A 16,016-nucleotide genomic window follows, 5' to 3' on the forward strand; every position below is an offset into this window, starting at 1 on the left:
CACATCATGTGGACATCCAGTCACCCTGTGTGAGGCAGGCCACTTAACAGGCCAGAAGGAGGCGAGATCAGTGCAAGGGAGCGAGGGATCATTGTCCACAAGTTAATCGATCGCAGATGGCGTCGTGGTCGCGTACGAATAAAAATTTTTTTTATAAAAAAATAATAATAATAATAAATAAAAAAAAACTAAATGGGTCGTGAAATATACTTGGGCGGCCGTTAATATACCTGGGCGGCCCGCCCAAGTATAGTCTATGTGTGGGAAACCCTGCTAACCATAATCATGTCCAAATAAGCACAGAGAGAGGACAATAATATGTCCCTCCTGTTAGGGTATTTATTCACCTTCCAGCCAGGCATTATCCACTTTAATTCCTCTAACTTATCAGTCAAGCTTGCAATTATTCGTCCACCCAACCATGCATGTATTTATTGTATGACTGTGCTTCTGCAAGGCAGCTGTGAGCCCGCAAGCTTAACTTAGTGAAGTCAGAGGGAGACTGAAGGTTAGGGCCACCACAGGGGGATGGACAAGGGGCACACACAAACACGAATGCGGAAACCCACACAACCATATGTATTCCTGTCTCTCTTTTCCACATGTGTCTGCTCCCCTGCTTGCTCAGTGCAGTGAGTAAATATAGATACTTTGCACTTCCGCTCCATAAACTGCAACACCTGCCCCCAGATGAGCAGAGTTTGTGCATGTGTGTGTGGGCCCCTGCTGGCTTCCACCGCTAAATGTAATGTACTGAACTACATAGCAGCTACCATATTATATTAGATTTCCGTGGATGTTTCAAATCCAATTCCATTTCAAAAGTTTTGGGATAATGTGTTTTTGCAAAATTCCTGCTAAAACAAATACCAAGGGTTTTTAATATCACTCTTTGACAGCCTGCAGGGCAATACGGTAAATATGTCTACGTATTTTCCAATAGGAGACATAAACATAAAAGGTAGGTGTTGGAGTGCAACAGTGATCTGGATAAATGCCACTACAGCGAATAATTTCTGCTTTTCTACACAACAGGCCTCATTAGCTTATTGGCAAGGCCCTCTATGATCCAGAAAAATCTGCTTATATACAATGCATAATTTGGGTCATCTATTAAAGCAAATTCTTTGATTTATGACTATTTCAGGCCTGTGGTATCGACTAAGGATTCAAGGATTATTTATCGTTATTTTTCAAACGAAGATTATACAACCAACAGAAGTTTCAGTCAATTTTTCATACAAGAGAAACATGACAACAACCAAAAACAGTATTTCATCCCTGTAAAAGCGTCTTTTACATTGTGTCAGTAGTTACCATAAACGGCAGTTTACAAAAACAGCGGGTTCTCTGCAGATTATATGGCAGGCATCTTAACGTCTATGAACATTCGACATCAGAACAATTGAAACATTGTCCATCAACTTTGACAATTTTATTTATGTATTCTTTATTAGAAAAACAAATAGTTTATAATCATCCTAATCGTCTCAAAGTGTGCAATTACAAACAAATACAACGTGCGTTACTTGAATATAAGGTAGTAATAAAAAAAATTATGAAATAGCGTATAATATCCTGAAACTACATGAAGTCAAAGCAATGTCGTGCTGTTGTCGGGATATGGAAATGGTTCCCGATCTGATCTTTTCTTTCAGTAAAAAGGATGTCAAAGGCAATCGCCAGCACTCACTTAGCAATTAGCAATTCATCTGAGCTCCTTATTACTCCAATTATTAGTCGAGCATGCCTTAAACGCACACATGAACTCGGATTATTGTCCCAAACACCGCGAGGTCAGTCTACCGCTGAGAGGACGGATGCGACCCATGTAATCAACGAGGAATTAAGAAGCGGGCTTTGATCGGAGATGGGCAATTCTTAATTTAATTGTTTTTGCAGTCAGAAAAAAACTACTTTTGATCGGGATTTTGGGTGGTTTTAAAAAAAACGGGAGAAGATTCTGTCTTACAGCATCAGGTTCCTATATCGAAACACAATTGTATAAATGTATTCCAAAGAGTGCTATTGGTTTGTTGATTAATAGTGGTTGTTCAATGAGTGCTTAAAAATGTATGCAACCCAATCTACTGTAGTTTCTGTATAAATAACTACGATTGCAAAAATAAATAAAAACAGGCGATGAAAAGGTTGTTTTTTGCATATTCACTAATTAAAGCACAGCGGCAGCAGCAATTAAAAAACAATATGTTAATAATATTGTCCATTTCCTAGCTCCCGCTATGGGATATATTTTCAGCATTATTAGACGATTGTGTTGTTTTACACTGAGTGAGATCATCTAAACAATTTTTTAGAAACCCAACTTTTAATGATTCAAATTCAACCTTCCGACAAATTTAGCCAAACAAAAAAGTACCTTGCCCACACAAGACCAAGTGGTTAATTCACAGATAATCTTTGGGTGTTTTAGAGCTTTAAACATAAAGCTGTGTTCTTATTTTAATAAAATACTCTTAAATGCCCCGTTTTGAAATAATTTGCAAGTTCTAAAATAATATAGTTGAATAAGGAAGAGCAAGATATATATTCATACAATGTGGGACCTGTATCAACTAATTACATGTGACCCGTGTTGAATGTATAACACTGGTCAAAAAGGTATGCATTTTTAACGAAAGAAAGCTTACTGTTTGAATGAACAAAGGCATTCATTTTTGCCCTCTATAAGAATAGTGACGTGACTGCTGAAAGCTGTATACGTACATTAACATTCTCACTGGCCTGCATAGATAACCTTTTCCCCTCTACCGTTTATTTCTCAATATCAGTGGCAGAGCCATATCAGGTGTACCTGCATCAATGTGTCTGGTTTATGACATTTAACATAAAACACATCCACAAATCCAATACTTTTAACAAAGCTGATAAGAGTTGCTGTGGAGCAAGATGATTGTGTGAAGTTCACCGGAAAACCTTCAGTGGGTTTCTGATGATAACACTCATGTATTCATAGTTATAATTATGAACCACACAGTCCTGTCAGTCAAAGCTTTGGGAGAAATACAAAAAACGTGTGTTAACGAATAAAAAAGGTCCAGAATCAGTGGAGATGTGTCCTTATTTAGCTTAAATAAAAAAAGCACCTGGACTAGAGTCAGCGGAATAGCATGGGGACTGCTGAGTTTTTAGTTTTGAATGCATACACACAAACACCTGCATACACACTATGCTAATCGAAACACCTTTAACCTCCCACCTAAAATACATTCTTGAATTTTCTGTGTGAGCAGATGTGTTGGTGTTTTACATGTGTGTGCACAACAACTTGTTTGCCTATCTTTTTATGTGAATTTTTGTGTGTGTGTGTGTGTGTGTGTGTGTATTTGCCTCCAGAACTGTAGCAAGCTGACTCAGCCTTGACAGTAGCAATCGGAAACAGGAGACAAGGACTTGGCTAACAGCATCAACCGGCAGCAAGGTCGGATGCACACACACACAGAACAACAAAGAAACTCACACACACTTTTTGTTTCTACCTGCCATACTGGAATCAACTGTATATCTTATCTTAAAACAGATCAGAGGAGTTAATTGTTTCAACGTTTTTCAAAGTTAGGAGAAAAAAAAAGAAAGCCAAGCAAAGGATGGATGTGCCAAAGTGTGCGATTAAAGCAGCTTGTGGGTGGGGGGGCTGGAGGGGGGGTATAAATATCGCCCTTTTCTGGACACTTCGGCTTTTCTACTCTGTCACTCTCTTTCACACACACGGCGGACCAGCCCACTTCCTTACCAACCCCATCCCTCACAGCGCTGCCCAGACTTCCCACTGCAATTACTTATAAAAACTTTTCAGGGCCGCCACACGTGGTCAGGTTTTTAAAGAGCTGCGTCCCCCTCCTCACGTGGTGCGGGGGGTATTGAGTCGTCACAGACCCCCTGAATGATCACCGAAAAATAAGGCAGCGTAGACAATAGCTCGTCTTGATGAATTCAATTCTTTCAGGACCCTGTACCGTTGTCCAGGCAGCTCCGGGCAAAACAATCGTTGCTTTGATAGTCCAAGAAACACACACACTCGCTCGGTTGCTCTTAGAAACTTCCTCTAACTACTTCCGAATTGGGATCTAAAGATAATATACATCTGACCGGAACTTGTTAGGTTCTCTCAGTCCAAGAAGTCTCAGTTCGAACTCTTCTAACAAGATGTTTCCTGCTGCTTAAGCTGGTTTGAGGCACAACTAATGAGAGAAGAAAGATCAACACGCTCGCTGGTGATGCCAGTAAAAAAATAAAAAAAGTTAAAAAGCAAACAAAATGACAGCTTGAACTGACCTGGTCTGCGGTGGTAGCGGCAGTGGTGTTCGAGTCGGACATGATTTGATGCTGTGACCCAGTGGTGCTTCTCTGCTGGCCACTGTAGGCTCCTTCATTCACACCTTGTCTTTCAGTTCCGCAGCGAAAGAGGGGGGAGAACACACAGTATACCCTCCCTTTTGCCCTGGCTTGATTAATGCCTGAATTACTTTCACCTCATTTCATCTGATGGAGCTCTGCTTCCTCTCCGCCTCTCTTGCTCATTCGGCATGGTAGCCCACTCTCTCTCCCCTCTCTCTCTCTCCCCCCCTCCCTTTCCTTCTGCCATCCCGGCTGTGCCATCCCTCCCTCCTTTGCGCTCTTACTTTTTTACTCACCCCTCCCTCTTTCCCCTCTCACTTTCTCTTTCTGCCCCCTTTTTTTCTGTCTTATTTCACCATTTCAGGAATATGCGCCCCTCCCCCCCATTCCCCCCTCCGCCGGTCCCCCCTTTTTCCCCAACTCCCACCAACCCCACCCACCCCCCATGTCAAAAAAAGAAACACAGGAGAGATCCACAGTCTTTTCCCTCTACCTCCACAATGAATGGCTCGTTGTCACTCCAGCACCTAGGCTGAATACAGAGCAAGTAAGCGGGAGAGAGGATGGGGACATGGTGGTGGGGGGTGCTAAACTTCTAGTTAAGCTGACCGGAGTAAAGTGGGGGGAGGTCTCGAGCACTCATGGGCTACGGCCAAGCTTTCTCTCTCCCTCACTCTTTCTCCCAACAGATTAAAGTGGGGGGACCCAAAAAAAAGTGAGGAGTCCACAAGTGAGGAGCCCGCACGCCTTCCATCAGACTCCCCTGCCTCCCCCCCTCCACTCTTTCTCCCTGTCTCTCTTATTTCTTCCGTTTGTTTTCAGAGGCAGCTGCTGCAACTCTGCAGACCACCAACAACTTCCCTTTCAGCGGCACTTGACTCTTCCAAATCCTTGTCCGTCTCTACACCCTGACATTGCCAATGCTCCCCCCCCACCCCACCACCACCACCACCACCACCTCTGCCGTGTCACACCGAGAGGCCGGCGGAGCCAAAGTCCTCCTCCTCCGCCTCGTACGCGACATGTTCACAGAGTTACACCCTTTCAAATTCAAGCGCTTCCCTCCTGAGCCTCTGTTTTGTCGCACACACATTGTTATGCCTGTTAGCCACCATATGGCTAATGGTTACCCACAACAAAAAGAGCGAAGAAGTGAGTGTGAGAGAAAAAGGTAAAAGTGCATCCGCTATAGAGCTGCGAACAAAAACATCACTCGTGCAGCAGAAAGGAGACTCGTCGTCAATTCTCTGACAGGATGTGGTGCTGGTAATGTCAACAGTTGACAAGCAACTGGCGCCTGGCCTAATGGGTGTTTGATAGCCGGGGACAATGGCCGCTGCCGCTTGAGTGGAGGCCCTCCAGTTATGTTTAACACAAGACGAGCAACACAGACAGGATGCTATTCATTTGTCTATCAATTCAGAGGATTAGAATCTCACAGGGGATCCAATGAAGGAATCATTACCATATACCCGCCCTATTCAGTGTGCTCAGAGGAAGTACTGAGGGCAATGAAAACAAGTGCCCGCACCAAACAGTCAAACATCTTGACATGTAATATGTACAGCCCAGTATATATATATTTTACAGGGATAAAAGGCTTTTAAAATGACTTCTGTCTGACAAAATAGTAGATTAACCATCGTCTGGCAAATAGCAGTTTTCAACATTATCTTTTCTAGGGCTATGGGTCCAAACTAGTTCTGACCACATTTCATCCGTTCAAACAAACAAGTAGCTTATGCAACTTACATTCCACACCACACAAACGCACACAAGCACCAAGGTACACAAGAAAAAGTCAGGCAACCCCTTAATCACTCATATATATATAGATCCTTAAGAGGATGCTCCTTCTGGCTTTCGTTTTTGGTGCAAAACCTTAGTTCTGAAAGTTACAGCATTGGATACCCAATTGTACAAAAGGTATCGCACATATTGATCTTCAGGACAAAGTAGTCTTTGAACTGGCCTCTATAAACAAACATACTTAAGTTTAAGCCAAGTGGCCTTAATCAGAGTTTGTAAAAAAACAAGACTTAGTTTTTCTCGCGACATGAATGCGTGTTGAGGCTGCAGCTGGCTGTTTGTGGAGGGGGAAGGATTTGTTTCATTACTTAATTACCCTATTATTTGAGGTCATTTAACTCTAATTAGAGAAGCACAGATGCTGCTGCTGATAACAACACCAACTTGTTTAAATTCTCACTATATTCGCTACATGTTGGAAACCACTGAGGCCTTTTGATGTTAAAGACACCAAGAGCCTGAACTGTTCTTATTTGGACTCTTTAATTTACCTTCACGTCCCCCGACTGTGTACAAGCATGGATTTACTACCCGTTTTAAATATGGGGCAAATATTTCCAGAAAGACTCTACTGACAATGATATTCTTTCATTCAGTTGTACATTCAAAAAAATGACAGATTGTCCGTTTCAGAGGGTTGCATAAACTGTTGGACGCAGGGAGGGCTACAGATAACAAGTATTAATCCTACAACTGTTTTCTCAGTTAAGAAGTTAATCGGCAGGTTCAAAGTTGAATTTTCAGGTTTTCACAGCGGTACGTTTGGATATTGCTTTTATCTCTCCATAAATTGCCTGTGGTATTGGCCTTAAAGAACTGTACTTTATTTGCTTAGGGAACATTTAAAAGCGTTCTCTGAAAAGTCCACACTTCACAGTCCAGGGTTTAACATTTTGCAATGTGTATATTGCAGTGAAGTTATGGGCGTCTGAAGAGAGAAATACTGAAGTGTCTTTCAGACCGTGAAGGACAAACTTGTTTTGGGAGCCAATGACTCCATAAGCAAAGTGGAAAAAAACAGCAGGCTGGGGTAGAGGATGAGTGACAGATGAAATCAAGACAAAGGTGAACCATCAAACATACAGACAGGATTCCAGGAACCGAAAATTATCTCCTTTCGTTTGAATTTTTTCCACTTCATCTCCTCTCTCATGTTTTTCTCTTCTTTTTTTCAAAGCACTCTTATCTGTGTTGACTAAGAAATTCAAATATCACCAAAATGCTCATGTAAGATATATCTCCCGCATTCCTTTCTTTTATGAAAGTTTGGTGACCCAAAAGGCCAATTAATGAATGAATTAAATATTCACTAGGGATTTACAAAACTGTGCAATTGTACATAATGTTATCACAGTTGGAATACCGTGGGCTTTCTGTTTCTCTGTGTTTATTTTGTGTGTGTTTCCTCCCCCAGTCCGAAGGCGATGAACAGGGTTCCCACGCTTGCCTTGAAAATTGTTTCCATGCTACCTCCTGATTTTCCAGGTACCATATTAAGTGATGATCTATAGGCCCCTGAAGCTTTCCGCCCCCATCCGCGCCCCCCTCCCCTCACACACACACAACCCCCTAGAACACCTGACTACTAACTTAATTTAAAAGATGTGCCAGTCAAGTCTACATTGTAACTGCTTAGATATTATATCTTATTCATAATATCAATGCATGAAATAATGCAACAAGCTGTAGATGAACAACAATTTATTGAACTGGAACTTTGAAACACATGAGCACTGGGATTGATATATGTTCTCTCTTCCACTCCTCTCCTATCTCATCCTGTCCTCTTCTCTCCACACCTCCCCTCTTGTGTCCGCTCCTGTCTTCTCTTCCTACTCTTCTCAACTCCTCTCCACTCTTCTCCTCTGTCATCCTCTACTCTCTTATCCTCCTCTTCTTCTCCTCTTTCATCTTCGCCCCTCTTCTCTTCCTCCTCCCTCTTTCCTTCTGTGCCCTCCTGGCTCCTCCCCCTCTCCACTCCTCTTCCTCTCTACAGTCTGAAGATCTGAAACAGAATGTTATTTTGAGTTAAAATTGGTCATCCCCATAAGCTAAAATGGTGTTATATTTGTCTTTAGGAGGGTGACCAATACATATTACAATCTTTCATACATCCATAAAGGCTATTGCGCATACCTTCATTACTTCAGTGAAGTATGAGGGGACTGGGTCCATCTGTGATAAGTACTGTTTTCTTTTTGTATAACCTGTCATCTGATACAAATTAATTGTTTGCTGTTGGAATGGATCAGACAAAAGCCATTCAAATCATTTTTTGTCTAAAAGATAGTAGATTGAGTTTAAGTGCTGTTACATATGCAAGTCAGCATTTACACAATTATGCCCATTCATACAGAGGTGCCACCTGCTCAAGGACACTCAAATTCACACACCATTGGCTATGCTATAGTATCTTGCCCAAGGATTCATCGACATGTTGACTGCAGGGGCTAGGAATCAAACCACTGATCTTACAATTGGTAGAAGACCACACTATCCGACCACCTTCCAATAGTAACAAAAACCAGGAGCTTATGCAACTTAGATTCCACTTTGAAGTTAGCACACAACACACACAACCACCAAAATACACAAGGCAAGTAGAGCAAACTCCAATGCTGACAAAGCAAACTAAATGTCACCCTTTAACATGGTTGGTAGTCGGCATAGTGATGGCATTACGGGTACTGTTGAGCTTAACCACTTTTCTTTCTACTTTTCCCAAAATGTATAGACAATTTTATGAACATTTATAAAATGTCATCCGTATGACTTAAAAACACATTAAGAAGGGGAGCTTGATGAAATTGTGTGCTGTTGGGGAGATGGGCTTTAACTATGTAAATCAAACTGTACACATTAAAAGAGATACATATAGCTTCTTGTCTTACATCCTTATTTATTGTCCTTTAATATCGATGGATCAGCATGCTTTTACCCTGAAAAGCTATTCCTTGAGGGAACCAACCGCCAAGTCTGGGCTTATTACATCATCCTCGATCTATATATCTGTCCCTTACAGCAATCTGGTTAATATCTCTTCACTTATCGTTAGCTCAACATGCCTGTGATGGGACGTCTGACTGTGAAGGGGGCATTGAACTGAAGGAGGCGTCGATAGGCCGGACATTCTCCCCCATCCTGAGCACTACACGTGAGGAAACGCTAAGAGAGTATGGCAGAGCAGTCCAGAGGCAGATATGATAAGAGAAGTAACGACAGGATGAAATAAGTGAAGGGACGGGCCGCGAGGAGAGCTGTTGCAAAACTGAGCTTTTTTGTGTTTCTACCCTTTTTTATTCTGCGTTGCTTGTCCTCAACCCTGTGAAGTTCTCAATGTCGAGTAAACCTGCTGCAGAGCCACTATTTCAAGTATACTATGTCATCGAGTGGCCTAATGCTGGGCATTTAACATGCATTTAAACAGTCCTTCGGCGCCACTCGATCACGTAGTATACTTGAAATAGTGGCTCTGCAGCAGGTTTACTCGACATTGAGAACTTCACAGGGTTGAGGACAAGCAACGCAGAATAAAAAAGGGTAGAAACACAAAAAAGCTCAGTTTTGCAACAGCAGGTCGTTTTTGTCCAGCGCAACAAAAGGACAAAATGTATTGAGGCTGTGTTAGAGGGGGAAAATCAACCTTTCTTGTTCAGTCCAAAACAACCCAGCTCTTAAATTGGAAGCGAGGAAAGCAAGTGTGTGAGGAAAAACAGGCATAAAAAACATCAGTTGCAGAGCAGATAAAAAGATAAAAGATCATAGATATGTTTTTGTTTGGCAGTCAAGCTGGCCTGAGTCCAACACGACCCGACCTGGCCACGCTGGACACCCAGGGGAGAAAGACAAATGACGGAGAGGAAGACGAAAGAGCAAAGAAGAGGGAACAGAGAGACATTTCCAACGCTTGGTTTAACTTGAAGTTTCCATGATAATTTCTCTACCCATCCCTCACCGCTTTGGCTGGGAGGGCCCCAGCTGTTCGGTCTTGTATAAATAGCGTGAGGCTTCAGCTAGGACCCCCGGGGAGAGCGGGGCTCATTGAAGAGAAGGCATGGGAACAAATCGGGCCGGAAAAAGCACACAACATACACATTTTGACAAACATATGGGACATTGCTGGGGATGAAAGTGAGGAACATGTGACTGAAGTAGGTCTCACGTGGCAGAAGTCAGTGTCGCGCTCGGAATGTGACGAGAGGTAGAAAAGCGGAAGGCAGAAAGAGATGTGTCATTTTCCATTCATCGAAGCAATTATAAATCGTTGCAAAGATTCTTGAACATCAGCAACTCTTCTACAAGGCGTTTGCAAAGACCGCAAAATCCCAAAACTAGATTTTCTTTTTACCTTATGACATATATTCGTAAATATATTGGTAATAAAGATAAGGGTTTAGTTTACCTAATGCCTGGTTTAGACTTCGGATTACAGCCCGACCGAATCAATAGTTTTGTTCAGTGTCGTTTGTCATAATAGACGACAATAGTTGCCACGTCAAAAACAACTAGTGAATTTCCTGACAGAAAGACTAACATGTTAGAACATTTTGTTGTGTCCAAAAGAATCAATCAGAAACTGACCAAATCTTATCCAGTGATGATTAATAATTGGTTAAATGATTGCACAATACTGAGCAATTTATTATCTTTCAGCTTATTGTTTTGATAGTCAGAGCAGACCCACAAGTTTCATGTGTTCCTCTTCACAACTAGATGGTTAACAATACATAGCATTTGGAAGCTAATGAACAAGATCAGAGTGAATTTGGGACGTAAATTCAGAAATATGACTCCAAATTAATGCTAATGTTGCCGTGCGACTATATGCATAGCAAACACGCTCACGAAAACTATGTCAATGCTGTGTTTTCTGCTGCTCCCATGTGTCAAAAACTATTATTACAGTTGATAACCGGACACTTATATTTTCAGTAGTACATAAGTGACAACTACTGGAAATGCCAGTAAGGAAATTGGCTTGCTTTGAAAATCGAAAATCAAACTCCAATGGCTTGGGCACTTTAGGCTTGTATAAAAGTATATAGGAAAAATGATAAAAACAACAAAAGAACACTATTATGGTTACTCTCTCCCTCTAGAGTGTGACTCTGAGTGTGACTCTAGAGCAGTGCTTCTCAAAGTGTGGTCCGCGGACCACTGGTGGTCCGTGAGCGCCCCCTAGTGGTCCGTGAGTATATTGGTAACATTTCACATTTGAGATACATTTATTTATTTAAGTTTTCCGCACTCTCGCGGGAATATCTCCGCAATGGAACGAGCTTAAGTTTCACTTTCGATTGCATGATATAGCCCAGATAAACACCTTCATCACACATGTTGCCACTTGCTTGTACCATTTTCAGGCGATTTGTAAAAAACGATGTGTTTTTGGATATTTGTGGAGTTAGGTGGTCCGCGAGTGTTTTTTTATTGGTTAAGTGGTCCTTGGTATGAAAAAGTTTGAGAAACACTGCTCTAGAGGGAGAGAGCCACCCCCCAGCACTGTAGATAGTCAAAATTCAAGCTGTGAGGATAAGCAGTCAACATCAAAAGTAGAATATTTCATAACGGCCTATTTGATTGCCCTTTTTCCTTGATGACTTTATTTTGTCTGCTGCACCAGGATCATGTTTGACCACAGGCAACTGGGAACTTTTCCATAAAGCCAAATAGCATTTCTTGATTCCAGATCAACCCACCAATGTTACAGTTTCCCTGTCTGAATGGAGCTAAAAAGGGGCAGGAACAGAGAGGAGGAAAAGTGATAAATAACATTAAGGAGTTGTGTCCGCCCCTGAGAAAAGCACCCCCCCCCCAATACCTAAATATGGTTCTGAAAGGGCCTTTGAAAATAATTCAATTGGAAACCGTTGAAAATGATAATAGTACCAAAGGAAACCGAGGGAGATTTAAGGTTCCGTTGTGTCAGAGCCCTGTCCTTAATTTCACTGACTTCAGAGGACGGAGAGGGAGAGTCCCACTTTTTTCTGAACTTGCTTGTATTTTTTTGTGAAGTCCTAGGGAGGGTGACCCATTAAACCAGAAACAGAAAAGGAAAAGAGAATCAGAAAAACTACATTTTCTGCCCGAGTCGTTTTTCCAAATGAAATCTAAAAAGGTCCGAAACACAATGGAGCCCCCTTTCCCCCCCCCCCTATCTGACTCTTCTTCCCCAACCTGCCCTTGCGGCTCTTTCTCTATATTTCTCTCTCTTTTGGTTCACATCTGTTTGTTGGCTCCTCACCCCAGAGGCAGTCAACACGGTTGCTGAGCACTCATGTTAACTAAACTGGCTCACTGGCAACTCAATATGTTTCTTACATAAGGACCGAAAGAGGGAGAGCGGGACATAATCCGTCTAGTTTCACCTGTAATAAGTGCACTCCTGTTATGTGGAGCACTTTCGGTAAAAACATAGCAAATACATATAGGCGACTTTAGCACACACATGACTACAAACAAACCAAGAGGGGGGAGATAAAATATTAGTATATGAGTTTAAAATTGGCCCCTGGGTCACAGGGCTTCACAATTTTGTCGAAGCTTTGGGGAAAAACAAGTTACTAAGGTACTAAACATATTGTGCATGTATTATTTTATAGTGTGACATATTGTAATGGTAATTGAGGTTTTGTTCATATATTGTTTGGTAAATGAGCATAAATGAGTAGTGTACAAGACTTTGCTCATGTATGTTTTATAGTGCGAGTGTGTGCGCCCAGGTTGTGGGTTCCAATATTTCTTTCCATTTAGTTTCCACTTCACAGCTTACAGCACACATTAGTCACACAACCTCTGGGAATTATGGCCACACAAACACTCAGTGACAAACTCATTCTCTCTCACATCCACGCACTAGGGGTGCAACGGTATACGTACCCGTACCGAATAATTTCGGTACGTGTGTACCGAAGTGTACGGAACGAATATAACGTTAAACGTAAAAAATTGAGAACGTGAACAACTTTTTGGAAGTAATCTCAGGTGCTGCGTCGCAGCATTCAGAGTAATTTGCTCACATTGGGTTCAACGCGTCAGAGCGAGCAATAGGGCTGCACGATTTTGGGAAAAAATTTAATTGCGATTTTTCTGACAAATATTGCGATTGCGATTTGCGATATTTATTTTTAAGCGACCCAACGGAAGTTTATTGTAAAATGCGGCCATAACTCCGGCTAGGAAGGTCGTATCAACGTACTCCCGTCTCTAGCACCCCCGCAGCCTGAGCTACGAGTGAAAGAACTAAACTTACATGAAACTTCCTTTTGGTTGCTTTAAAGTCAAGCTTCAGTTTAAGATTCACCCTGTAATAGAAACATGTGATGGAGCATTACTAACCTGACTCAGATGGTTCACCAAACCATCTAGGAAAGCTGCATTGGAAGCCATTTGGAAAGGGCAGGCACTTTCAAAAATACTTGGCAGGTGATTGGATCAATCTGTCTATCACCTTCTATCATGGGCCACTTTTGATTGATTAACAATGGCTGGTACATGTGGAGCACAGCACTTCTGATTGGTGTGGATGACTGACACACAAGAAGAGGTGGACCGAACCAAAGCTGTTTGTCGGCATTTTTCAACTAAAATTGGTTACGCGGCTGGCAATACATCAAACTTGCACACTCATTTGAAAAGGCATCACCCGAACGTGAATATTACCGGTACCAAAAGAAAAAAGACTGAAGCGCAAACCCAACTCCCGCTAGCATTTAAGCCTCCACCACTCGCAAAAGGTTCATACCGAGCCAAAGCTATTACAAACGCCAAATATCCTTATGTTAGCAAAGCGCTACCTGGCTGTGTCTGCTACCTCTGTCCCTAGCGAGAGGGTGTTCTCCACAGCAGGAGACATTGTTAGTAGCAGCAGATCTGCCCTTTTGGCAAGCAATGTGGTCAAGTTAATTTTTCTTTAAAAAAAGCATGAAAATACAATGACAAGCAAGTCATAATGTCAAACTGGCTGCTTAGGTACTAGTTCAGTACAAATACAGATTATTTCAGTTCATCGAAATGCTGCACCTTAATGTTTGTTTTATTATATTTTGTATTTGAGTGAATATTCACAGTTTAATAATAATTAAAAACCCAAAACTAATAGTTTATGTTTTGTGAGTACTAGTACAGGAAAGTTCAAACACAGATTATTTCAGTTCATCGAAATGCTGCACCTCAATGCTTATTTTATTATATTTTGTATTTATTTGAGTGAATACATTATTCACAGTTTAATAATAATTAAAAAAAATATTTTATGTTTTGTGATAATTTTTTCTGCTGTACCGAAAACGTACCGAACCGTGACCTAAAAACCGAGGTACTTACCGAACCGAAATGTTTGTGAACCGTTACACCCCTACCACTCACACACACAGATATAAAAGAACACACAAAAGGCCCCTCACTAAGGAAGTAGAAAGAATTAGCGGGTAATAGGGCTGTACCCAAATATCCGAATATTCGTTCGTTGGAGTACTATTCGGGTTTCAATTTCGTTATTCGGATATTCATTTTTTCCTCTCTGAAGAACCAGCACCTTAACGTGGTAGAAAGGTTTGTGTGCCCTGATGAACCTGGGGGCTGTGTTGTCTGGAACCTTGTGTTCCTGGTAGGGTCTCCCATGGCAAATTGGTCTCAGGCAAGGGGCCAGACTAAGATTGGTTCAAAAGACCTCATGAAAGGAAAAACAAGAAGTGAGGATACCCGGCCCGGAGGAAGCCCGGGGTCCCTTTCTGGAGCCAGGCCCAGAAGGAGGACTCGTCGGCGAGCGTCTGGTGGCCGGGCTTGCCACGGAGCCCGGCTGGGCCCAGCCCGAAAAGGCAACGTGGGCAACACCTTCGCTTCTCCCTCCCGCGGGCCCACCACCTACGGGAAATAACGATGGGGTCGGGTGCGCTGCCAGAAGGGTGGCAGTGAAAGCGGAGGGTCTCGATGGACCAGACCCGGGCGGCAGAAGCTGGCTTTGGGGACGTGGAACGTCACCTCTCTGGGGGGGAAGGAGCCAGAGCTTGTGCGGGAGGTGGAGCGGTACCAGTTGGATCTGGTTGGGCTCACCTCTACGCACAGCGTCGGCTCTGGAACCTTACTTCTGGATAGGGGTTGGACTCTATTCTTCTCCGGAGTTGCTCAAGGTGTGAGGCGCCGGGCGGGTGTGGGGATACTCACAAGTCCCCGGTTAGGTGCTTTTTCGTTGTTGGAGTTTACCCCAGTGGACGAGAGGGTCGCCTCCCTACGCCTGTGGGTTATGGGGGGGAACACTCTGACTGTTGTGTGTGCTTATACACCCAACAGCAGTTCAGAGTATACGGCCTTCTTGGAGACCCTGGAAAGAGTCCTGTATTGGGCTCCTGAAGGGGACTCTTTAATCTTGCTGGGAGACTTCAACGCACATGTGGGCAATGATGGAGACACTTGGAGGGGCGTGATTGGGAGGAACGGCCCCCCTGATCTGAACCGGAGTGGTGGTTTGTTACTGGACTTCTGTGCTAGTCATGGATTGGCCATAACTAACACCATGTTCGAACATAAGGATGCTCATAAGTGTACGTGGTACCAGAGCACCCTAGGCAGAAGGTCCATGATCGATTTCGTTATCGTATCATCGGACCTGAGGCCGTATGTTTTGGACACTCGGGTAAAGAGAGGGGCGGAGTTGTCAACTGATCACCATCTGGTGGTGAGTTGGGTCGAGTGGCGGGGGAAGCCTCTGGATAGACCTGGTAAGCCCAAACGTGTAGTTCGGGTGAACTGGGAACGTCTGGAGGAGACCCAAGTTCAGGAGGCCTTCAACTCGCACCTCCGGCGGAGCTTTTCGTGCATTCCTGTGGAGGTTGGGGACATTGAACCAG

At 42.9% G+C, this 16,016-nt stretch overlaps 1 protein-coding gene across 2 annotated transcripts in view; it reads right to left on the reverse strand.

Moving 5' to 3' along the window:
* The window catches only part of slc6a9 (solute carrier family 6 member 9), an 87,432-nt gene that overhangs the window by 54,095 nt on the left and 17,321 nt on the right, over positions 1 to 16,016 (reverse strand). Inside the window, exon 1 of one of the 2 annotated variants that reach the window (XM_034104339.2) lies at positions 4,297 to 4,561. The exons of the other annotated variant lie outside the window; for it this stretch is intronic. Coding sequence (XP_033960230.1) covers positions 4,297 to 4,338 — 42 coding nt within the window. The 5' untranslated portion in view covers positions 4,339 to 4,561. Of the gene's footprint in view, positions 1 to 4,296; positions 4,562 to 16,016 lie in introns of those variants that run through there. 2 annotated transcript variants of the gene reach the window in all.

This window comes from Pseudochaenichthys georgianus, chromosome 17, assembly GCF_902827115.2.
Source record: "Pseudochaenichthys georgianus chromosome 17, fPseGeo1.2, whole genome shotgun sequence".
NCBI lineage: Eukaryota > Metazoa > Chordata > Actinopteri > Perciformes > Channichthyidae > Pseudochaenichthys > Pseudochaenichthys georgianus.